Source organism: Hydra viridissima, unplaced genomic scaffold (genome assembly GCF_058129835.1).
Source record: "Hydra viridissima isolate aposymbiotic clone 2 unplaced genomic scaffold, HvirCarnegie_v1 scaffold_2, whole genome shotgun sequence".
Lineage (NCBI taxonomy): Eukaryota > Metazoa > Cnidaria > Hydrozoa > Anthoathecata > Hydridae > Hydra > Hydra viridissima.
This window is the reverse complement of record NW_028324301.1, coordinates 26,959,185-26,985,192: the sequence shown is the minus strand read 5'-3', so window position 1 is coordinate 26,985,192 and position 26,008 is coordinate 26,959,185. Positions and strand designations below refer to the sequence as shown.

Genomic DNA, 26,008 nt, shown 5'->3' with positions numbered 1-26,008 from the left:
AGAGATAAATTAGAGAGCAAAAGTACATAAAAAGCCTCGCTACTTTGCAGAAGAAGAATTGGATGGCAAGATTCGTGTGCTTTCTCTTTCGTTTAAGGTACTTCTTGAATATTTTTTCAAAGAAAAGTTAGCGTAGTTTTCCCCTTTTAAGTTTAGCTTACGCAGCTTGACATCACAAAACGCAAAAACCAATAAGGCATGATAAAATACAAGATAAACGTAAAATAAAATAGAAGTGAAACAAAAGTTAGACTGCATAAAAACAAAAAAAAAAAAAAAAACATAATATACTTCTATGTATGTTTACATTGATCTAAACAAAATCCTTTGTGTAAAGATATGAAAAAATAGAGAGTAAGAGTTCATAAAAAAGCCTCGCTATTTTGCTGAAGAAGAAATGGATGTCTAGATCTTTTAAAATAAGGAACTTTTTGATTTCTTTTTCCGAAAAATGGTTGGAGCAGTTTTCCTTTTTTAAATTTCACTTATGCAGTTTAACATCACAGGAAATATTATTTTGCTTTTTAACAAACTCTTAAAAACATCAGAAGTAATTCTAAATGCAACTCTATTAAAAGTTTTCACAGAATAACAAAACGACTTCTTTTTTTTTTTTTTAAAGATAAAAAAAAGTTTGAACTATCTTTAAATAAGAAATGTGAGAACAGTTTAACAGAACTTCTTGTTTATTATGTCTTTAGCGAAACAGATAAAAATATTTGCAAAAGCATAGATAAAACAAACTACACAAAAGGCCCATCTTTATTGCCAAACTGAACAAACTTATCTAAACTACATAAATGGTTTCACGATATTGCCATATTGAACAAACTTTTCTAAACTACCCTCTTTTTGAATTTTTAGCTTCATGTTTTTAATTTTGTCTTTAATATGGCTTTGGTAGGAGTACTTTTGCAAGACATGAATGAGCTTGTCACTGCTATGATTTGCCAAGATGCCAAGGTAATCTTTGTACGAGCAACTTGAGCTTACATCTGTAAACACGTCTTGCAAGATGTATGCCAACACCAAAGCTGCACATCGTGGAAAACTTCTGGTGTTGAACCATTCGTTGTGGCCAGGGCAAGCATTCAGCTCTTCAACTATTTCATCTAAAATTTTACAAACTCAAGTCATAACACAAAGTGATTAAATCAAATATTCATTTGGTTCTGAAGTAAGACAAGATTTATTCTGTTTTTTTATTTATTTTTTTTTTGTTGACCTTATTGTTTGCACTGATAGCAATAACTGGTTTTTGAAAGATTACCTAAATGGCATTGGCTAACTTCTGCTTTGTTTTCCTTTGTTCTTGGCTGAGTTGATCCTGAAATAAAATAAAACCATGTTCATTTTTCTAATTCATAAAAACCATCAACAGTTTCTAAGTGTTAGAGATGATAACAAGCTGTGCATGATTTCTAACGGTGATGTTTCTAACTTCATCATTAGAAATCGGGTAGACACAACTTTCTAAAAGTGCACTTAGCAATGATGGCTAGTTTTTGTTAACAGTTAACCATCTGAAATTGTGCAAGAAGAGGTTTGTGTTTATATATCTTTGTATAAATTAGGTTTTACATTACCGATGAGTTCTTGAGTGAAAGATGGCATTTCCAACTTGATTTTTTTTCTTCTTGGATCTTTTACTTCTAAAACATAATCAGTTTTAGTATCATTCACTTGTATAAACATTTAAGCAATCACAGAATTAGTCCTGCAACAAATACATACACACTTCTGTGTTGTTTTTTTGTTTTGTTTTGTTTTTTTTACAGCTCTAACAATAACAATAGGGCAAGGAGTTGATTTGGGCATTTTCATTTTTTGAAAGCGTGTTGAGATTTGCATAAAAATCAAAAATCAAAAATCAAAAAGAATTTACCTCTGGATGTAGAGGCAAGACTTTGGCTAAATAGGCTACCAACAGATTGAACAGCATAAGGTGAGAGCTGCTTTGCAAGAACAGTACCAGCCTGTTGGACAGGAACAGCTGAAACTGGATCAGATGAAAGAAACAAACTGGGTTTGGCCAATGTTTGCTGAAAAGCAACAAGGCTAGGAGTCAGAGGAACAGAAAAGACCTCTTTTGAAGGACAGAAAGCGACTTGCTGAGAAGGAGAAGCAGAAACAGGTTTGGCAACCACTTGCTCATTAAAGTAAACTGGAGAAAGTTTTGCATGGTGTTCAATAAAATCCGGTTCATCAGGAAATAATGTTAATGCAAGAGGAGAACAAGCTGTGCCAACAGGAACAGCTAGAGTCTGATCTACATCCATACAAACAGCTTGTTCGTTAGGAACTAGTTGTGCAAGAGCAGGGGATAGTTCAAGAACTGGACCAGCGATTGTTTGTTCAGATGGAACAGACGAAACAGGAGTTGAGGTAGGTTCACACAAGAAATCTACGGCATGGTCGTTGCTATCCTCTAAAGGAACATTGTTTTCTACAGCTGGAGAAAACGGAACCACTGTGGTACAGCTGAAAGTAGCAGCACATTCTTCAGAGTCAGAACCGGAGTCTAAATCTTCCTCAAAGATGTCCTCAACCTCATGAAAACCGTACTCCTCTGCATTAGTTTGGAGCCAGTCCATCACATCCTTCTCCTTCTTTGGTGGTCTCTCAGACTTTTCAACAGTCAAAGACTCTATGACTCCGAAGGACTGTCCGATGCCCAGGGCAAAGCGCAACTCCTCTGCAGCGTTCCACTGGGACACATAAAAGCTATCCATTGTGTTCCTGCTGTGCTTCATGTAGAGTGTAGCAAACCGCTCGCGATCTTCTTTGCTGTTGTTGGCAAAGTAAGTGGCTATCGAACCGCGAATGCAAGTGGGAGTAAGACGCTTCATGGGAATGTTTACTTGGCTTTTTCTGAAGCAGGACGTCAGGCAAGAGGAGATAGCAGAGGAACCCATCTGGTAAACAGGCACTCTAGTTGCACCGAGTGTCACACATTCGTCTTTGTTGGGTCTCATCGATGGAAAAAGGGGCCTGTAGCAGTCGCTCAACTCCAAAACAGTCTTGGTGTCTGCAGCCATGTAGTGAGAGTCGTTGACAAGAAGGTCTCTGTATCTCAGCAAATAAATATCGATCAACACTTTCAAGTCGTTCGGCACTAGAATGTTTTTGGCTCCGTACTTGTATGCTGTTTTGTAGCGCTCTTGCACAATGCAATATCCACACTCACTCTTCTCAGCAGCCATGTAGTCTCTAATGTTTAAAAGAGCAATGTTAGATTTTCTTAAACTGTTAATTACAGTGACAGAGAGCAGAAGATGGTTTCGTAGAGACACAGCATTGTCTCTAGTCGGTGTAAGAGACGGCTTTCTAATCGATTCCACTAACTGTCTTACGTATGCAGACTTGCCATATTCGTTCAGCAAACTGACATTGATGATGTTGATGCATTTTTTGCTTTTCACAAGGCTCCTCCTCAAAGAACGAAAGGGCCTCAGCACTTTTTGTAACTCCTCCACCTTGCAGCGCAAACGTCGGATGGCCTCATGAGAAAGTCCGAAATAGACATTCCTGGCTTCACTGAAACGAAACAGGAGACAAAGGTAGACAAGGCGGTTGTACAACGTGTGACAAGACATGGCTTTTGTTTGGTCAAGTTCACTCAGCTTGGAATTGAGCTGAATGTTTTTAAAGTGCATGGAAAAGTATCTATCCTCCAAAACGTTGGAATTGGTGAGAGCGTTCGGGTGCAGCGTCAGCGTGCTGTCACAACATGTCAATATTTCAACAACTGCATTTTTGTAGATCTTTGCTTGTGACAAAGTGTTGTTGTTGGCTACCACAAGCCACTTTTCAAAATCTCTGAAGAGCTCATCTGCTGACTGGTAATAAAAGTGAAAAGCATCTTTGTCCAGCTGAAACAAGAGTCTCTTATCTTCTGTCAAGACGGAGGAGTTGGAAACCAAGTGCTTTAAGGAATTAAAATCAGAGTCTAGGACGGATTCGGTGTTCAGCTCTTTGTTTTCTACAGAGGTGCAGTGGTTTGCAGAAGGAGCCTCGGACGAACCAGCAACTGATGAGGGCAAGCTTAAAAGAGGATCAGAGGAAAGAACCGGAGAAGAAAAAGAGGAGGAAGGCCCAGGAGCAGAGGATGCAGAGCCTGATGCAGACGCTTGTTCAGCTACTGGCTTAATACCAAAGAAGGCAGGTCGAATAAATTGAGGGACATAGAGCTTGTCGTTGTCGTATCGCTTTGCCTCTGCAATCTTTTGTTTGATCGTCTTGGAATCGTAGAAATGAGTCTCTTTCAAGTGTATGTCCAGTCGGTCGTAATACTTCCAACATTGCAAACAGGGGTAAGGTTTTGGACAGCCGGACTTGCGTTCGAGACGAGCATGCTGAAACTTCCTGACCATTGCAGAGTAAAAGATGGAAGCTTCATCCAAAGTCCAAGAATGATCTTTTTTAGTCAAGTGTCTTTTAATGCTTGTGGAGGAATGTTTGCACAAAGGCATCGGACAGCTAACAGCGTACCTCTTCTTGGTACCATAGAAAGGTACAACCCTGTTTACGGAGCCACACGCTGCAACTAATGCGGCCCTGACTTTGTTTTTGAGCTTTAAGTCTCTCTGTTCTTGTGACTGCCTTCTTTTCTTTTTTTTCGCTTTAGAGTTCGGAGAAGGGGCAACAACAGTGTTGTTTTCTTGTGAAGAAGACATGTTCAGGTGTTTGTTTGCAACGGTTTATGCTAAAAAAAAGAAGACAGTTAGTGAGAGTGTTTTTCTTCTGCCTGCATCCTGGAATCCTGGAATGTTTACAACTGCAGGGAAGAGCTGTGTTTTTTCGAATCCTCTGCAAAAGAGAAAAAAGAAAGAAAAGAGAGCAACAAGAAGAAACAAAGTTTCCACTAGCAAATGAAAAAGAATGAGAGCAACTAGCATTACATGCATGGTGGCAGCAGTGATTGCTATTATGAGAAGGAGAATGAGAAAAAAAAAAAAAAAAAAGAAACAAATAAATAAAGAGATGGAGTTTGAGAGGATCTCGCAACCATATGACTCAAAGAAAGAAACTGTGTTGAAAAAAGGCAAGAGAGGGCAAATAGAACTTGCTAACAAGGACAAATGACAGACATAACTACAACAGTAACAACTCTCATTGCAAGCATAATAACAACAGCATCAGCATCACTGACTCAGAGAGTGTTGACATAACAAAAAAGAAAACAAAAGTACAAGCCAAGTGGGGGAACATTAACAAACACTCATTGCAACTATAACAACAACAACAACAACAGCAACAGCATCACTGACTCAGAGGGTATTGATAAAAAAAAACAAGCAAAACAAAAACAAACAAAAAAACAAATAAAAAAACAAAACAAGCAAATTGGGTGAACAGTAACAACTCTCATTGCAAGCATAATAACAACAACAGCATCAGCATCAGCATCACTGACTCAGAGAGTGTTGACAAAATAAAATAGACAATAAGCAAGCAAAGTGGGTGAACAGTAACAACTCTCACTGCAAGCATAATAACAAAACAGCATCAGCATCAGCATCACTGACTCAGAGAGTGTTGATAAAATAAAACAGATTATAAACAAACAAAGTGGGTGAACAGTAACAGCTCTCATTGAAAGCATAATAACAACAACAGCATCACTAACTCAGAGGATATATAAAAAAACAAACAAACAAACAAACAAAACAAAAACAAAAAAAAAACAAGCAAAGTGGCTGAACAGTAACAGCTATCATTGCAAGTAAAATAACAACAACAGCATCAGCAACATCATCACTGACTCAGAGAGTGGTGATAAAATAAAACAGATTAAAAAACAAGCAAAGTGGCTAAACAGTAACAACTATAAATACAAGTAAAATGACAAAAGCAGCAACAGCATCACTAACTCGCAGGGTGTTGATAAAAAAAAAAGCAACAAACAAATAAAGCAAGCAAAGTGGGTGAACATTAACACTCATTGCAACTATAATAACACCAACAGCAACAGCATCAGTGACTCAAAGGGTGTTGATAAACAAAAACAAAGGCACAAACAAAACAAGCAGAGTGGGTGAACATTAACAACACTTATTGCAAGCATAATAACAACAACAGCATCAGCATCACTGACTCAGAGAGTGTTGATAAAATAAAATAGATTATAAACATGCCAAGTTTGTGAACATTAACAAACACTCATTGCAACTATAACAACGACTACAGCAACAGCATCACTTACTCAGAGAGTGTTGAGAAAAAAAACAACAAAAAAAACAAAAACAAAACAAAACAGAAAACAGAAGTACAAGCCAAGGGGGGGGGGGGGGGAACATTAACAAACACTCATTGCAACTATAACAACAACAACAGCAACAGCATCACTTACTCAGAGGATATTGATAAAAAAAAACAAACAAACAAACAAACAAAACAAGCAAAGTGGCTGAACAGTAACAGCTATCATTGCAAGTAAAATAACAACAACAGCATCAGCAACATCATCACTGACTCAGAGAGTGGTGATAAAATAAAACAGATTAAAAAACAAGCAAAGTGGCTGAACAGTAACAACTATAAATACAAGTAAAATGACAAAAGCAGCAACAGCATCACTAACTCGCAGGGTGTTGATAAAAAAAAAAGCAACAAACAAATAAAGCAAGCAAAGTGGGTGAACATTAACACTCATTGCAACTATAATAACACCAACAGCAACAGCATCAGTGACTCAAAGGGTGTTGATAAACAAAACAAAAGCACAAACAAAACAAGCAAAGTGGGTGAACATTAACAACACTTATTGCAAGCACAATAACAACAACAGCATCAGCATCACTGACTCAGAGAGTGTTGATAAAACAAAATAGATTATAAACAAGCCAAGTTGGTGAACATTAACAAACACTCATTGCAACTGTAATAAGAACAACAGCAACAGCATCACTGACACAAAGGGTGTTGATAAACAAAAAACAAAAACACAAGCAAAGTGGGTGAACATTAACAACACTCATTGCAACTATAACAACAACAACAGCAACAGCATCACTGGCTCAAAGGGTGTTGATAAAATAAAGAAATAAAAACAAAACAAGCAAAGTGGGTGAACAGTAACAACTCCCATTGCAAGCATAATAACGACAACAGCAACAGCAACACCATCACTGACTCAGAGAGTGTTGATAAAATAAAATAGATTATAAACAAGCCAAGTTGGTGAACATTAACAAACACTCATTGCAACTATAACAAACGACTACAGCAACAGCATCACTTACTCAGAGAGTGTTGAGAAAAAAAAAACAAAAAACAAAAAAAAACAAAACAAAACAGAAAAACAAAAGTACAAGCCAAGTGGGGGAACATTAACAAACACTCATTGCAACTGTAACAACAACAACAGCAACAGCATCACTTACTCAGAGAGTGTTTATAAATAAAACAAAAAACAAAAACAAGAACAAAAATACAAGCCAAGTGGGTGATTACTAACAGCGCTAACAGCAGCAACAACAGTGTCTTTAGAAACAACAAACAAGTACAACAGCAACAACTGCTTTTACAGAGTATAACAATAACAACAACATGGCACTAACAACAACAAAAGGGTTGGAATAAAAACCTGTAGGCAAAAGGAGAGCTGCATTCAGACAAGATCGATTACAAAGAGGCTCTTCTTTAGGACAGAGGAGAAACTGCTTTGAGGGACAGAGGGACTTTTGTTGTTGTTGTTGTTGTTGTTGTTGTGCAGAAACCAACAAACTTTTATTGAACCGAATATAACCGAATATAACCGAAAGTCTTGTTTGCTTCTGTTTTGTGCCATCAAGAAGGGAAAACAAAACATCACAAAACAAACGAAGCAAACGAAACAAACAAACAAACAAACGAACGAAACAAACAAAAAAAAAAAAAAAAAATTAAAAAAAATTAACAAACAAACAAACAAACAAACAAGCAAACAAACAAAAACAAATAAGAATAACAGAAAACGCAGTACCGAAACCTCGCCATTTTTTATCCTTCCTCAAGCTTTCTCTGGGCGCCAAAGACCGAGAAAGTTGAGCAAACGTGACGTTGAGGGGGGGGGGGGGAGGGGGGGTACTTAAGGACAGCAGACCGACCAATGGCACGCTTAGGAGAGACCCACGTGAATGCTACATTTTCTTTCTATGTACGCTGAATCCGCTCAAAGTCTGGAATTTCCAGCATTCACGTGTCATCACTCCAGCCACCAGATTGGCCCACACTTTGCACACTTTCAAGACTAGAAACTCACTTGTGCTCAATTTGAGCAAAAAAAAAAAAAAACTAAGTCTCGCATGGCGACAACTTTTCCAAAAGCAAACAAAGCAAACGAAGGCAAACGAAGAAAAACAAAAACAAATAAACAAAAACAAAACCGAATAGGGAGAGAGAGAGTGAGTCGACTCATTTCTTTCGACTGCCTTAAACGAGAAGTCTAAAACGTTTAAAAGTTGAAAACTAAGTTTTTTAAATGAACTGCACCGAAAAAACTTTACGACAGTTTAGCTGGTTAAAAACGCAGAGGAAAATATTTTATAAAATTTAAGCGTTCTAAAGATGTCCATTTTTGTTTTTGTTTTTTTTATTTTGGTTTGTTCCTGGCTTGTTTCTTTCTTTAAATTCTAGCGATCGAGCATATTTGAACGGTTTCATCAACCTGTCGGCGCACGTGCTCGAGAGCTAGAACTTTGATTGCTTCTGTTGTTGAGAATGAGAATGTCCGAGCAGGTTTTTTTATCGATTTCATCGCTTGTGGCGAGGCAAAAATCAAAACGCTTTTTGGACGAAAGAAAAGAGATTAAAAGGAAAAAAGAGAAGAAATAAAAAAACAAAAAAATAGATTATGTGTTATGAACATTTATTTTCTCACGCGATGACGTCTAGTTTTGTTAGTAATTAAAATATGGTATCAAGTTTGTAATTTCTATCTTATTTTTAGTTACGGATAATTGCCAATTATGTCACGTTTAGTATACACAACGCTGTTTTCTTAATAGCAATATGATCAAAAACAAGTTATAAAAAAAAAAGCGTTCGCTCGATCTTCCTTAGTCAGTTGAACAAAAAGAAATTTTCACAACATATGATTGATTTGGTTGTCCTAGCAAGCTGTTTTAGCAAACGGCTAGAGGTTGCAACTGTTGTTCATTGAAAACGAAAAATCTAGCGTCAGCAACAAATTTTTGAATACATAATGTACGCAAAAGTGGCACTAACAAATGAAAATGTAAAAAAACTGTTTACCTTGATGCCAGACTCGCAGAGATGTTGTCGCTCGTTGCTATCGACTGCGAACAGCTTTGTTGTTTTTCGAAGTGCCTCTTCATTCTACTTATAGCCGAAGTTTTGGCTTCGAAAAAAATACGAACGTCGTTAAGCTCAACGAGCTGCTTTAATTGTTGTTCGTGCGAAAACGAAATGCTTAAAACGGATAAAAGTGTTGGCGTAATTACACTTTTTGACCGCGATGCAGTTTGTCAACTCTAGCGTACTTTTTTGGCTCGTGGAGCAAAAGCCTCATGATAATAGCAAAGGCTTAAAATGTCTTAACATGTCAGCAAAGGCTTAATATGCTTAATAAACTGTGTTAAGCTTTTGCGGTGCAGTTCATTTACAACTTAATTTGCAACTTGCTGGCACAAGCAAACGTTTATGACTTCTCGTTTAAGACAGTTGAGCGAAATCAGTCGACTCACTCATTCTCCCTTTTCTGTTTTGTTTTTGTTTTGTTTTTTTGTTTTTGTTTTTGTTTTTGTTTGTTTTTTTTTTTCTTTTGTTTGTCTTTTGTTTAAAATGTAAAAAACTCGAAAGGAAAGTTGTTGCTTTGTTTGCTTATTGAAAGTTTTCGCCAGTTGCAAGACTTAGTTTTGTTTTTGTTTACTTATTAAAATATCGAGGAAAATATTTGAGGACATCGCATTCTAATGGTGCCTTTATAACAACATCTAACGATTTAACGTTTAATGTTGTGCTCAAAAAAAAAAATTCCTTTTATATCTCTCAATGGTCTCCAACGATAAAACTGCCGACCAATCGCAACGATTAAACAGCCAACCAATGGCAGCTCAATGGTCTCCAAACAAGAGACTGCCGACCAATGGCAGCTCAGTGGTCTGAGAAGTGAGATCATTCGATTTCCTTTTATTATCTCCAGTTTGAACTAGTGCTTGGCTTGTGGTGCAGAAACTAAAACTTCCCGTTTTTGTATTTTGTTTTGAATTTCTTTGCTTTGAGCTTTTTAATCGATCGATAGCTTTAGGAGAAAAGAAGAAACCCCTCTGACGAAGTCTTGGCTTTTTAAAAACGCTCAAATTTTGGCAAACAAATCTCATACAAAACGCTACTTTGATGTCAAGCTTTCGTTACTCCCTACTCCCTTCTAGCGGAGGGCGGCAAAAAGGTGTTGCATCCTAGAGCTAAAAGTGAGGAGGGAAGCAAGTTTTTTTTTCGTTTTGTTTGCTTTTTTATGTTTTTTGTTTTTTTGAGGGGGGAGAGTTAGAGGGTAAGGGGGTTAGGATTAGAGGGGGTTGGGTTACGGTTTGGAAACCTGGGGACGAGGATATCAAGCAGGAGTTTAGTGTTAAGGTTAAAGGGCCCACGAGGGGCGTCCTTCAATTGTAAAATGCCTTTAGACGCACGTGTCTAGTCGTCTCGTTGCATCGACCTAGAGGAGTTTTCTGATAGATCTTGCGCTTTGGGCTCAGTTAATCGGTCTGTATCCATTGTAAACACGGTGTCTGCCGTTAGAAAATCGTTAACCAGGCGTTTGTGAGCTTTAACAACCATCCCTTTGAGTTTAAAACGAACGTTTCTTCAAAAGCCACTCGAGATGGAGGTACTCACGGAGGTTTGTTACGGTAACAACCCTGTGGTTTGCCATCTTCTTTCTTTCCGCAGCGTCGCAAACGCATCGGCCGGTCTCTTAGGTGACGAAAAAACGTCTGATCTCTCGACTGGAATGCTTAACGTACTAAGATTAGTAGAGTTAGTACTAAGAGTTGCATCTGGCCGCCGTAATTTTCTTCGATGATGTCTTGAAAATTTCGTGACGTCGTTTTCAAACCTCTAGGGTCGATTTTAACCTTCGACCTTAAAGTCGATTTTAGCCTTCGGTGTGGCTCTGTACAACTTTTGCGGTGAAAAAGCTTGCGCGGAGTCTACAGTTGTATTTAGCCGACAGACGCTGGCAACGCAGAAACAGAATGACTCTTGGGCGGCGCAAACCGAGCGTTCAGCAAATTTCTAGCATTTTACGTCCAAGCGGACAATCTGCACGACAAATAAAGCTAACTTTCTCGTTGCAACAGTTAGTCACTGGATCGTTGGACGAGTGTGTACAGCTGTTTTGCGTCGAAAGCCGACCGGTGGTCGGATGCGACTCTTCTTTTCATTCGAAAATCAGAACCTGGCCATCAGTCGTGTATCACCATCGAATGCTTAATGTAGTGATTTCTCGAAACGACAAAAGCTTGTAAAACAAACAGCTTCGCTGTACTGTTGCCTAATATGTTAACGGATGGCCCAGGAACAACCTTGGTCTGTAAAGAATGAGTTCGTTTCTCCATTCGAGGCACTAATTACTGCAGTTTTAAAAGTCACCTAAAGTATAAGCTCATCTCTCCATTCAAGAAAAACAAGCATCAGAGTTTCGGAAAGTTTGCATGCACGACACCACCATCGATGATACTTAAACAAACAGAAAATGAATTGCAAAACAGAACCACTGAATTGCAAAACATAACAACGGACAGCTTGTAAAATGCATGGTGATGAGCTTCTTCAATCCAATCAAGGAACCAAGCATCACAGTTTCGGCAATGGTGCATGTGCAAATCAGCAAACTGTGATACTTAATCAAACAACTTCACTGTTTTGCTTAGTTTAAGAACGGATGGCTAAGAACAACCTCGTTAGTGAGTATGAAGTCATCTCTTCATTCAAGGAATTGATAATCAGAGTTTTAGAAGTCTCTTACGTGCGATACTACTATCAACGGTACTTAATCAAACAGCCTCTCAGAATGGCCTAGTTTGAGAACGGAAGGCTAGGAACAACCTTAGTAGTGGATCAGTTCAACTTTTCATTCAAGGAATTAAGCATCTAAAATCTGAAAAATAAAAAGAACAGCTCTTTGTTAGAAGTTCTTATTTTTATTTTTCCTCAACTTCTATTTCTTTTCTTTTTTTACTTTTTTTTTTTTAATGATAGTTTTTCTTTTTTTTTATCTATTTTGTTCGTTTAAATTAATACAACAGGCGTTTTAGGTCGTTTCTGTAACATTATTTAACACTTTAAATTGTAATAAATATTTGAACAGAAGAAAATCCCTTTCGTAACGTTAAAATGTCATAAGAACATTTCATCTTTACCAAATACGCTTGTAAAAATAGTTTCACTTTTAAAGTTTGTTGTATATGTCTTTTAATTTAGTGAATCGCAATTTGGATTTTCTTAGGCGCACATCTACTTTAGTTGCTTTTTCTTAAAGAAAGGTCACCAGAGTTTTCTTACACAGCCCCTGCAGCATAATCTTTAACAAAATACTCTTTTGAAAAGTTTTACATTGAAATAAACAAAAGCCATTTGCGTAAGTAGAGATAACTTAGAGAATAAAAAGTGCATAAACGCCTCGCTACTTTGATGAAGAAGAAACGGATGACTAAATGCAACTTTTTAATTTCGTGTGCTATCTCTTTCGATTAAGGTACTTTTTGAATAGTTTTTCAAAGAAATGTTAGCGTAGTTTTCCTTTTTTAAATTTAAATCATGTTTAAAGGTAGTTTTTGAATGTTTTTTCAAAGAAATGTTAGCGTAGTTTTCATCTATTAAATCTAAATCATGTTTAAAGGTAGTTTTCGAATATTTTTTCAAAGAAATGTTAGCGTAGTTTTCCTCTTTTAGATCTAGCTTATGTTTAAGGTAGTTTTTGAGTATTTTTTCAAAGAAAAGTTAGCGTAGTTTTCCTCTTTTAGATCTAGCTTATGTTTAAGGTAGTTTTTAAATATTTTTTTAAAGAAAAGTTAGCATAGTTTTCCTCTTTTAGATCTAGCTTATGTTTAAGGTAGTTTTTGAGTATTTTTTCAAAGAAAAGTTAGCGTAGTTTTCCTCTTTTAGATCTAGCTTATGTTTAAGGTAGTTTTTAAATATTTTTTTAAAGAAAAGTTAGCATAGTTTTCCTCTTTTGGATATAGCTTATGTTTAAGGTAGTTTTTAAATATTTTTTTTAAAGAAAAGTTAGCGTAGTTTTCCTCCTTTAGATCTAGCTTATAATTCAGGTAGTTTTTGAATATTTTTTCAAATAAAAATTAGCAAAGTATAGTTTATTTAGCATGACATCACAAAATACTAAACTCAAAAAGGCAAGATAAAGTATAAGATAAACGTAAAATAAGATATAGATGAAACAAATGTTAGGCTGCATAAAATCAAAAACTGCATTGCCTATCATAAACACAAATGTCTAGTGAGAGCTTTTAAAGTTCGTTCTTTTCGTCTTTTAATTTGGTGAATCGCGATTTGAATTTTCTAAGGCGCACATGTCTTTCAGTTGCTTTTTTCTTAAGGAAAGGTCGCCAGAGTTTTTTTACGCAGCTCCTGCAGCATAATCTTTAACAAAATACTCTTTTGTATATCATTACATAGAAATAAACAAAAACCATATGCGTAAACAGAGATAAATTAGAACGCAAAAGTGCATAAAAAGCCTCGCTACTTTGCTATAGAAGAAGTGGATGACTAGATACAACTTTGTAAATTCGTGCACTACCTCAATGGATTAAGGTATTTTTCGAAAGTTTTTTTAAAGCATAAATAGCGTAGTCTTCCTCTTTTAAATCTAGCTTATGTCTAAGGCAGTTTTTGAATAGATTTTCAAAGAAAGGTTAGCGTACTTTTCCACTTTTAAGTTTAGCTTATGTAGCTTGACAAAACAACACACAAAAAGACAAGATAAAGTATCAGATAAACGTAAAATAAAATATAAATGAAACTAAAGTTAGGCTGCATAAAAAACAAACAACTTAATAATCTACTAGACATGTTTAAGTTGAATTAAGTAAAGTCCTTTGCGCAAATTTGGGTAAATAAGAGAGTAAAAATCCATAAAAAGAAGAAGTGGATGAGTAGATACAATTTTTTAAATTTGTGTGCTATCTCTATTGAATAAGGTAGTTTTCGAGAGTTTTTTCAAAGCAAAATTAGCGTAGTGTTCCTCTTTTAAATCTAGATTATCTCAAAAATAGATTTCGAATAGTTTTTCAAAGAAAGGTTAGCGCAGCTTTCCTCTTTTAACATTAGCTTATGTAGCTTGACATCACAGAACACAAAAAGATAAAATAAAATATAAGACAAACGTAAAATGAAAAATAGATGTAGCTAAAGTTAGGCAGCATAAAAAACCAACAACATAATAATCTACTAGGCATGTTTAAATTGAATTAAATAAAATCCTTTGCGCAAAAATAGGTATGTTAGAGAGTAAAAGCGCATAGAAAGCCTCGCTACTTTGCTGTGAAAGAAGTGGATGACTAGATACAACTTTTTAAAATCCTGTGCTATCTCTATCGATTAAGGTAGTTTTCGAAAGATTTTTCAAAGCAAAAATAGCGTAGTCTTTTCTTTTAAATCTAGATTATGTCTAAGGTATTTTTTGAACAGCTTTTCAAAGAAAGGTTAGCGTAGCTTTCCTCTTTTAAGTTTAGCTTATGTAGCTTGACATCACAAAACACAAAATTCAAAAAGACAAAATAAAATATAAGATAAACGTAAAATAAAATATAGATGAAGCTAAAGTTAGACTGCATAAAAAAACAACAACGTAATAACCTACTAGAATCTAATAAAACCCTATGCACAAATGTAGGTATGTTAGAGAGTAAAAGTGCATAAAAAGCCTCGCTACTTTGTTTAAGGTAGTTTTTGAATAGTTTTTCAAAGAAAGCTTAGCGTAGTTTTCCTCTTTAAAGTTTGGCTTATGTAGCTTGACATCACAAAACACAAAACACTAAAAGGAAAGGTAATATAAAAGTTAATCGTAAAATAAAATGTAGGTGAAATAAATGTTAGGCTGCATAAAAGAAAAAAAAAATCGTAACATAATAATCTTCTATATATGTTTGGATTGAATTAAATGAATTCCTTTGCGTAAATATAAGCAAACTAGTGAGAAAAAGTGCATAAAGAGCCTCGCTACTTTGCTGCAGAAGTAGTGGATGACTATATGCAATTTTTTAAAATCGTGTGCTATCTCTATCGATTAAGGTAGTTTTCGAAAGTTTTTTCAAAGTAAAAATAGTGTAGTTTTCCTCTTTTAAATCTAGCTTTTGTCTAGGGTAGTTTATGAATAGATTTTCAAAGAAAGGTTAGCGTAGCATTCCACTTTTAAGTTTAGCTTAAGTTGCTTGGCATCACAAAACTCAAAACTCAAAAAGAAAAGATAAAATATATGATAAACCTAAAACATAATATAGATGAAACTAAAGTTAGGCTGCATAAAAAACCAACAACATAATAATCTACTAGGCATGTTTAAATTGAATTAAATAAAATCCTTTGCGCAAATGTAGGTATGTTAGAGAGTAAAAGTGCATGAAAAGCCTCGCTACTTTGTTAAAGGTAGTTTTTGAATAGTTTTTCAAAGCAAGTTTAGCGTAGTTTTCCTCTTTTATGTTTAGACTATGTAGCTTGACATCACAGAACACAAAGCTCAAAAAGGCAAGATAAAATATAAGTTAATCGTAAAATATAGATGTAACAAAGTTTAGACTGCATAAAAAACCAACAACATAATAATCTACTAGGCATGTTTAAGTTGAATTAAATAATGTCCTTTGCGCAAATATAGGAAAGTTAGAGTAAAAATCCATAAAAAGCCTCGATACTTTGCTGAAGAAGAAGATGACTATATGCAACTTTTTAAAATTGTGAGCTATCTATATCGATTTAGGTCCTTTTTGAGTACTTTTTCAAAGAAAAGTTAGCGCAGTTTTCCCCTTTTAAGATTAGATTATGAAGCTTGACATAACAAAACACAAAACTAACAAAGGCAAGATAAAATATAAGGTAAACGCAATATAATGTATAGATGAAACTAAAGTTAGGCTGCATAAAACAAACGGGTAACAATACTCTTCTATGTATGTTTACATTGAGTTAAATAAAATCCTTTGCGCAAATATAGGTATGTTAGAGAATAAAAGTGCATAAAAAGCCTCAGTACTTTGCTGTAGAAGAAGTGGATGAGTAGATACAATTTTTTAAATTTGGTGCTGTCTCTATCGAATAAGTTAGTTTTCGAGAGTTTTTTCAAAGCAAAATTAGCGTAGTGTTCCTCTTTTAAATCTAGATTATCTCAAAAATAGATTTCGAATAGTTTTTCAAAGAAAGGTTAGCGCAGCTTTCCTCTTTTAACATTAGCTTATGTAGCTTGACATCACAGAACACAAAAAGATAAAATAAAATATAAGACAAACGTAAAATGAAAAATAGATGTAGCTAAAGTTAGGCTGCATAAAAAACCAACAACATAATAATCTACTAGGCATGTTTAAATTGAATTAAATAAAATCCTTTGCGCAAAAATAGGTATGTTAGAGAGTAAAAGCGCATAAAAAGCCTCGCTACTTTGTTAAAGGTAGTTTTTGAATAGTTTTTCAAAGACAGGTTAGCGTAAATTTCCTCTTTAAAGTTTAGCTTATGTAGCTTGACATCACAAAATATAAAACTCAAAAAGACAAGATAAAATATAAGATAAACGCAAAATAAAATATAGATGAAACTAAAGTTAGGCTGCATACAAAACCAACAACATAATATTCTACTAGTTATGTTTAAATTGAATTAAATAAAATCCTTTACGCAAATATAGGTAAGTTAGAGAGTAAAAGTGCATAAAAAGCTTTACTTTGCTGAAGAAGAAGATGAATAGATGCAACTTTTTAAATTCGTGAGCTATCTCTATCGGTGTAAGGTAGTTTTTGAACAATTTTTCAAAGAAAAGTTAGCCTAGTTTTCTTCTTTTAAGTTTAAATTATGTAGCTTGACATCACAAAATACAAAACTCAAAAAGACAAGATAAAATATAAGATAAACGCAAAATAAAATATAGATGAAACTAAAGTTAGGCTGCATACAAAACCAACAACATAATATTCTACTAGAAAAGTTAGCCTAGTTTCATTCTTTTAAGTTTAGATTATGTAGCTTGACATCACAAAACACAAAAAGGCAAGATAAAATACAAGGTAAACGTAAAATAAAATAGAAGTCAAACAAAAGTTAGGTTGCATAAATACAAAAACTGCATTGCCAAAAATAGAATTTGTTGTCTAGAAAGACCTTTTAAACTTTGTTTCTTTCGTTTTTTGACTTAGTGAATCGCGATCTGGTTTTTCTTAGGCGCGCTTGTTTCTTAGTTGTTTTTTTTGTAAAGAAACTTTATTCAGACGTTTTTTTTTACGCAACTCCTTTAACATTATTTTTAACAAAGTATTCTTTTATACGTGTTTACATTGAAATAAAACCCTTTGCGTAAATAGAGATAAATTAGAGAGCAAAAGTACATAAAAAGCCTCGCTACTTTGCAGAAGAAGAATTGGATGGCAAGATTCGTGTGCTTTCTCTTTCGTTTAAGGTACTTCTTGAATATTTTTTCAAAGAAAAGTTAGCGTAGTTTTCCCCTTTTAAGTTTAGCTTACGCAGCTTGACATCACAAAACGCAAAAACCAATAAGGCATGATAAAATACAAGATAAACGTAAAATAAAATAGAAGTGAAACAAAAGTTAGACTGCATAAAAACAAAAAAAAAAAAAAAAAAAACATAATATACTTCTATGTATGTTTACATTGAACTAAATAAAATCCTTTGTGTAAATATATGAAAAAATAGAGAGTAAGAGTTCATAAAAAAGCCTCGCTATTTTGCTGAAGAAGAAATGGATGTCTAGATCTTTTAAAATAAGGAACTTTTTGATTTCTTTTTCCGAAAAATGGTTGGAGCAGTTTTCCTTTTTTAAATTTCACTTATGCAGTTTAACATCACAGGAAATATTATTTTGCTTTTTAACAAACTCTTAAAAACATCAGAAGTAATTCTAAATGCAACTCTATTAAAAGTTTTCACAGAATAACAAAACGACTTCTTTTTTTTTTTTTTAAAGATAAAAAAAAGTTTGAACTATCTTTAAATAAGAAATGTGAGAACAGTTTAACAGAACTTCTTGTTTATTATGTCTTTAGCGAAACAGATAAAAATATTTGCAAAAGCATAGATAAAACAAACTACACAAAAGGCCCATCTTTATTGCCAAACTGAACAAACTTATCTAAACTACATAAATGGTTTCACGATATTGCCATATTGAACAAACTTTTCTAAACTACCCTCTTTTTGAATTTTTAGCTTCATGTTTTTAATTTTGTCTTTAATATGGCTTTGGTAGGAGTACTTTTGCAAGACATGAATGAGCTTGTCACTGCTATGATTTGCCAAGATGCCAAGGTAATCTTTGTACGAGCAACTTGAGCTTACATCTGTAAACACGTCTTGCAAGATGTATGCCAACACCAAAGCTGCACATCGTGGAAAACTTCTGGTGTTGAACCATTCGTTGTGGCCAGGGCAAGCATTCAGCTCTTCAACTATTTCATCTAAAATTTTACAAACTCAAGTCATAACACAAAGTGATTAAATCAAATATTCATTTGGTTCTGAAGTAAGACAAGATTTATTCTGTTTTTTTATTTATTTTTTTTTGTTGACCTTATTGTTTGCACTGATAGCAATAACTGGTTTTTGAAAGATTACCTAAATGGCATTGGCTAACTTCTGCTTTGTTTTCCTTTGTTCTTGGCTGAGTTGATCCTGAAATAAAATAAAACCATGTTCATTTTTCTAATTCATAAAAACCATCAACAGTTTCTAAGTGTTAGAGATGATAACAAGCTGTGCATGATTTCTAACGGTGATGTTTCTAACTTCATCATTAGAAATCGGGTAGACACAACTTTCTAAAAGTGCACTTAGCAATGATGGCTAGTTTTTGTTAACAGTTAACCATCTGAAATTGTGCAAGAAGAGGTTTGTGTTTATATATCTTTGTATAAATTAGGTTTTACATTACCGATGAGTTCTTGAGTGAAAGATGGCATTTCCAACTTGATTTTTTTTCTTCTTGGATCTTTTACTTCTAAAACATAATCAGTTTTAGTATCATTCACTTGTATAAACATTTAAGCAATCACAGAATTAGTCCTGCAACAAATACATACACACTTCTGTGTTGTTTTTTTGTTTTGTTTTGTTTTTTTTACAGCTCTAACAATAACAATAGGGCAAGGAGTTGATTTGGGCATTTTCATTTTTTGAAAGCGTGTTGAGATTTGCATAAAAATCAAAAATCAAAAATCAAAAAGAATTTACCTCAGGATGTAGAGGCAAGACTTTGGCTAAATAGGCTACCAACAGATTGAACAGCATAAGGTGAGAGCTGCTTTGCAAGAACAGTACCAGCCTGTTGGACAGGAACAGCTGAAACTGGATCAGATGAAAGAAACAAACTGGGTTTGGCCAATGTTTGCTGAAAAGCAACAAGGCTAGGAGTCAGAGGAACAGAAAAGACCTCTTTTGAAGGACAGAAAGCGACTTGCTGAGAAGGAGAAGCAGAAACAGGTTTGGCAACCACTTGCTCATTAAAGTAAACTGGAGAAAGTTTTGCATGGTGTTCAATAAAATCCGGTTCATCAGGAAATAATGTTAATGCAAGAGGAGAACAAGCTGTGCCAACAGGAACAGCTAGAGTCTGATCTACATCCATACAAACAGCTTGTTCGTTAGGAACTAGTTGTGCAAGAGCAGGGGATAGTTCAAGAACTGGACCAGCGATTGTTTGTTCAGATGGAACAGACGAAACAGGAGTTGAGGTAGGTTCACACAAGAAATCTACGGCATGGTCGTTGCTATCCTCTAAAGGAACATTGTTTTTCTACAGCTGGAGAAAACGGAACCACTGTGGTACAGCTGAAAGTAGCAGCACATTCTTCAGAGTCAGAACCGGAGTCTAAATCTTCCTCAAAGATGTCCTCAACCTCATGAAAACCGTACTCCTCTGCATTAGTTTGGAGCCAGTCCATCACATCCTTCTCCTTCTTTGGTGGTCTCTCAGACTTTTCAACAGTCAAAGACTCTATGACTCCGAAGGACTGTCCGATGCCCAGGGCAAAGCGCAACTCCTCTGCAGCGTTCCACTGGGACACATAAAAGCTATCCATTGTGTTCCTGCTGTGCTTCATGTAGAGTGTAGCAAACCGCTCGCGATCTTCTTTGCTGTTGTTGGCAAAGTAAGTGGCTATCGAACCGCGAATGCAAGTGGGAGTAAGACGCTTCATGGGAATGTTTACTTGGCTTTTTCTGAAGCAGGACGTCAGGCAAGAGGAGATAGCAGAGGAACCCATCTGGTAAACAGGCACTCTAGTTGCACCGAGTGTCACACATTCGTCTTTGTTGGGTCTCATCGATGGAAAAAGGGGCCTGTAGCAGTCGCTCAACTCCAAAACAGTCTTGGTGTCTGCAGCCATGTAGTGAGAGTCGTTGACAAGAAGGTCTCTGTATCTCAGCAAATAAATATCGATCAACACTTTCAAGTCGTTCGGCACTAGAATGTTTTTGGCTCCGTACTTGTATGCTGTTTTGTAGCGCTCTTGCACAATGCAATATCCACACTCACTCTTCTCAGCAGCCATGTAGTCTCTAATGTTTAAAAGAGCAATGTTAGATTTTCTTAAACTGTTAATTACAGTGACAGAGAGCAGAAGATGGTTTCGTAGAGACACAGCATTGTCTCTAGTCGGTGTAAGAGACGGCTTTCTAATCGATTCCACTAACTGTCTTACGTATGCAGACTTGCCATATTCGTTCAGCAAACTGACATTGATGATGTTGATGCATTTTTTGCTTTTCACAAGGCTCCTCCTCAAAGAACGAAAGGGCCTCAGCACTTTTTGTAACTCCTCCACCTTGCAGCGCAAACGTCGGATGGCCTCATGAGAAAGTCCGAAATAGACATTCCTGGCTTCACTGAAACGAAACAGGAGACAAAGGTAGACAAGGCGGTTGTACAACGTGTGACAAGACATGGCTTTTGTTTGGTCAAGTTCACTCAGCTTGGAATTGAGCTGAATGTTTTTAAAGTGCATGGAAAAGTATCTATCCTCCAAAACGTTGGAATTGGTGAGAGCGTTCGGGTGCAGCGTCAGCGTGCTGTCACAACATGTCAATATTTCAACAACTGCATTTTTGTAGATCTTTGCTTGTGACAAAGTGTTGTTGTTGGCTACCACAAGCCACTTTTCAAAATCTCTGAAGAGCTCATCTGCTGACTGGTAATAAAAGTGAAAAGCATCTTTGTCCAGCTGAAACAAGAGTCTCTTATCTTCTGTCAAGACGGAGGAGTTGGAAACCAAGTGCTTTAAGGAATTAAAATCAGAGTCTAGGACGGATTCGGTGTTCAGCTCTTTGTTTTCTACAGAGGTGCATTGGTTTGCAGAAGGAGCCTCGGACGAACCAGCAACTGATGAGGGCAAGCTTAAAAGAGGATCAGAGGAAAGAACCGGAGAAGAAAAAGAGGAGGAAGGCCCAGGAGCAGAGGATGCAGAGCCTGATGCAGACGCTTGTTCAGCTACTGGCTTAATACCAAAGAAGGCAGGTCGAATAAATTGAGGGACATAGAGCTTGTCGTTGTCGTATCGCTTTGCCTCTGCAATCTTTTGTTTGATCGTCTTGGAATCGTAGAAATGAGTCTCTTTCAAGTGTATGTCCAGTCGGTCGTAATACTTCCAACATTGCAAACAGGGGTAAGGTTTTGGACAGCCGGACTTGCGTTCGAGACGAGCATGCTGAAACTTCCTGACCATTGCAGAGTAAAAGATGGAAGCTTCATCCAAAGTCCAAGAATGATCTTTTTTAGTCAAGTGTCTTTTAATGCTTGTGGAGGAATGTTTGCACAAAGGCATCGGACAGCTAACAGCGTACCTCTTCTTGGTACCATAGAAAGGTACAACCCTGTTTACGGAGCCACACGCTGCAACTAATGCGGCCCTGACTTTGTTTTTGAGCTTTAAGTCTCTCTGTTCTTGTGACTGCCTTCTTTTCTTTTTTTTCGCTTTAGAGTTCGGAGAAGGGGCAACAACAGTGTTGTTTTCTTGTGAAGAAGACATGTTCAGGTGTTTGTTTGCAACGGTTTATGCTAAAAAAAAGAAGACAGTTAGTGAGAGTGTTTTTCTTCTGCCTGCATCCTGGAATCCTGGAATGTTTACAACTGCAGGGAAGAGCTGTGTTTTTTCGAATCCTCTGCAAAAGAGAAAAAAGAAAGAAAAGAGAGCAACAAGAAGAAACAAAGTTTCCACTAGCAAATGAAAAAGAATGAGAGCAACTAGCATTACATGCATGGTGGCAGCAGTGATTGCTATTATGAGAAGGAGAATGAGAAAAAAAAAAAAAAAAAAGAAACAAATAAATAAAGAGATGGAGTTTGAGAGGATCTCGCAACCATATGACTCAAAGAAAGAAACTGTGTTGAAAAAAGGCAAGAGAGGGCAAATAGAACTTGCTAACAAGGACAAATGACAGACATAACTACAACAGTAACAACTCTCATTGCAAGCATAATAACAACAGCATCAGCATCACTGACTCAGAGAGTGTTGACATAACAAAAAAGAAAACAAAAGTACAAGCCAAGTGGGGGAACATTAACAAACACTCATTGCAACTATAACAACAACAACAACAACAGCAACAGCATCACTGACTCAGAGGGTATTGATAAAAAAAAACAAGCAAAACAAAAACAAACAAAAAAACAAATAAAAAAACAAAACAAGCAAATTGGGTGAACAGTAACAACTCTCATTGCAAGCATAATAACAACAACAGCATCAGCATCAGCATCACTGACTCAGAGAGTGTTGACAAAATAAAATAGACAATAAGCAAGCAAAGTGGGTGAACAGTAACAACTCTCACTGCAAGCATAATAACAACAACAGCATCAGCATCAGCATCACTGACTCAGAGAGTGTTGATAAAATAAAACAGATTATAAACAAACAAAGTGGGTGAACAGTAACAGCTCTCATTGAAAGCATAATAACAACAACAGCATCACTAACTCAGAGGATATATAAAAAAACAAACAAACAAACAAACAAAACAAAAACAAAAAAAAACAAGCAAAGTGGCTGAACAGTAACAGCTATCATTGCAAGTAAAATAACAACAACAGCATCAGCAACATCATCACTGACTCAGAGAGTGGTGATAAAATAAAACAGATTAAAAAACAAGCAAAGTGGCTAAACAGTAACAACTATAAATACAAATACAAGTAAAATGACAAAAGCAGCAACAGCATCACTAACTCGCAGGGTGTTGATAAAAAAAAAAGCAACAAACAAATAAAGCAAGCAAAGTGGGTGAACATTAACACTCATTGCAACTATAATAACACCAACAGCAACAGCATCAGTGACTCAAAGGGTGTTGATAAACAAAAACAAAGGCACAAACAAAACAAGCAGAGTGGGTGAACATTAACAACACTTATTGCAAGCATAATAACAACAACAGCATCAGCATCACTGACTCAGAGAGTGTTGATAAAATAAAATAGATTATAAACATGCCAAGTTTGTGAACATTAACAAACACTCATTGCAACTATAACAACGACTACAGCAACAGCATCACTTACTCAGAGAGTGTTGAGAAAAAAAACAACAAAAAAAACAAAAACAAAACAAAACAGAAAACAGAAGTACAAGCCAAGGGGGGGAACATTAACAAACACTCATTGCAACTATAACAACAACAACAACAGCAACAGCATCACTTACTCAGAGGATATTGATAAAAAAAACAAACAAACAAACAAACAAAACAAGCAAAGTGGCTGAACAGTAACAGCTATCATTGCAAGTAAAATAACAACAACAGCATCAGCAACATCATCACTGACTCAGAGAGTGGTGATAAAATAAAACAGATTAAAAAACAAGCAAAGTGGCTGAACAGTAACAACTATAAATACAAGTAAAATGACAAAAGCAGCAACAGCATCACTAACTCGCAGGGTGTTGATAAAAAAAAAAGCAACAAACAAATAAAGCAAGCAAAGTGGGTGAACATTAACACTCATTGCAACTATAATAACACCAACAGCAACAGCATCAGTGACTCAAAGGGTGTTGATAAACAAAAACAAAAGCACAAACAAAACAAGCAAAGTGGGTGAACATTAACAACACTTATTGCAAGCACAATAACAACAACAGCATCAGCATCACTGACTCAGAGAGTGTTGATAAAACAAAATAGATTATAAACAAGCCAAGTTGGTGAACATTAACAAACACTCATTGCAACTGTAATAAGAACAACAGCAACAGCATCACTGACACAAAGGGTGTTGATAAACAAAAACAAAAACACAAGCAAAGTGGGTGAACATTAACAACACTCATTGCAACTATAACAACAACAACAGCAACAGCATCACTGGCTCAAAGGGTGTTGATAAAATAAAGAAATAAAAACAAAACAAGCAAAGTGGGTGAACAGTAACAACTCCCATTGCAAGCATAATAACGACAACAGCAACAGCAACACCATCACTGACTCAGAGAGTGTTGATAAAATAAAATAGATTATAAACAAGCCAAGTTGGTGAACATTAACAAACACTCATTGCAACTATAACAACGACTACAGCAACAGCATCACTTACTCAGAGAGTGTTGAGAAAAAAAAAACAAAAACAAAAAAAAAACAAAACAGAAAACAAAAGTACAAGCCAAGTGGGGGAACATTAACAAACACTCATTGCAACTGTAACAACAACAACAGCCAGCATCACTTACTCAGAGAGTGTTTATAAATAAAACAAAAAACAAAAACAAGAAACAAAAATACAAGCCAAGTGGGTGATTACTAACAGCGCTAACAGCAGCAACAACAGTGTCTTTAGAAACAACAAACAAGTACAACAGCAACAACTGCTTTTACAGAGTATAACAATAACAACAACATGGCACTAACAACAACAAAAGGGTTGGAATAAAAACCTGTAGGCAAAAGGAGAGCTGCATTCAGACAAGATCGATTACAAAGAGGCTCTTCTTTAGGACAGAGGAGAAACTGCTTTTGAGGGACAGAGGGACTTTTGTTGTTGTGGTTGTTGTTGTTGTTGTGCAGAAACCAACAAACTTTTATTGAACCGAATATAACCGAATATAACCGAAAGTCTTGTTTGCTTCTGTTTTGTGCCATCAAGAAGGGAAAACAAAACATCACAAAACAAACGAAGCAAACGAAACAAACAAACAAACAAACGAACGAAACAAACAAAAAAAAAAAAAAATTAAAAAAATTAACAAACAAACAAACAAACAAGACAAACAAACAAAAACAAATAAGAAAAACAGAAAACGCAGTACCGAAACCTCGCCATTTTTTATCCTTCCTCAAGCTTTCTCTGGGCGCCAAAGACCGAGAAAGTTGAGCAAACGTGACGTTGAGGGGGGGGAGGGGGGTACTTAAGGACAGCAGACCGACCAATGGCACGCTTAGGAGAGACCCACGTGAATGCTACATTTTCTTTCTATGTACGCTGAATCCGCTCAAAGTCTGGAATTTCCAGCATTCACGTGTCATCACTCCAGCCACCAGATTGGCCCACACTTTGCACACTTTCAAGACTAGAAACTCACTTGTGCTCAATTTGAGCAAAAAAAAAAAAAAACTAAGTCTCGCATGGCGACAACTTTTCCAAAAGCAAACAAAGGCAAACGAAGGCAAACGAAGAAAAAACAAAAACAAATAAACAAAAACAAAACCGAATAGGGAGAGAGAGAGTGAGTCGACTCATTTCTTTCGACTGCCTTAAACGAGAAGTCTAAAACGTTTAAAAGTTGAAAACTAAGTTTTTTAAATGAACTGCACCGAAAAAACTTTACGACAGTTT

The 26,008-nt window shown here is 35.9% G+C and overlaps 2 protein-coding genes and 1 long non-coding RNA gene across 4 annotated transcripts; 1 reads left to right on the top strand and 2 right to left on the bottom strand.

Annotated features, from left to right (window-relative positions):
• Positions 1–3,085, top strand: LOC149892679 (uncharacterized). The gene is made up of 2 exons (XR_016449812.1): positions 1–97; positions 905–3,085. It is a non-coding gene; the product is annotated as an uncharacterized LOC149892679 (long non-coding RNA).
• Positions 745–8,039, bottom strand: LOC149892678 (uncharacterized). 2 transcript variants are annotated; one of them, XM_090078770.1, is made up of 5 exons: positions 7,967–8,039; positions 1,886–4,705; positions 1,587–1,652; positions 1,271–1,327; positions 745–1,112 (listed from the first exon to the last, which is right to left on the bottom strand). In XM_090078770.1, the coding sequence occupies exons 2-5, from the start codon at positions 4,674–4,676 to the stop codon at positions 793–795; spliced, it is 3,234 nt and encodes a 1,077-aa protein (XP_089934896.1). In that variant the 5' UTR covers positions 4,677–4,705; positions 7,967–8,039; the 3' UTR covers positions 745–792. The 2 variants fall into 2 exon arrangements, with proteins under 2 accessions (XP_089934896.1, XP_089934897.1); XM_090078771.1 differs by lacking the exon at positions 7,967–8,039 and having other exon boundaries at positions 1,886–5,728.
• A 10,339-nt stretch (positions 8,040–18,378) lies between these two features.
• On the bottom strand, positions 18,379–25,535 carry LOC149892677 (uncharacterized). The gene is made up of 5 exons (XM_090080076.1): positions 25,482–25,535; positions 19,414–22,234; positions 19,115–19,180; positions 18,799–18,855; positions 18,379–18,641 (listed from the first exon to the last, which is right to left on the bottom strand). Exon 2 carries the CDS (start codon positions 22,203–22,205, stop codon positions 19,950–19,952), a length of 2,256 nt encoding a protein of 751 aa, XP_089936202.1. The 5' UTR covers positions 22,206–22,234; positions 25,482–25,535; the 3' UTR covers positions 18,379–18,641; positions 18,799–18,855; positions 19,115–19,180; positions 19,414–19,949.
• Positions 25,536–26,008: the final 473 nt, after the last annotated feature.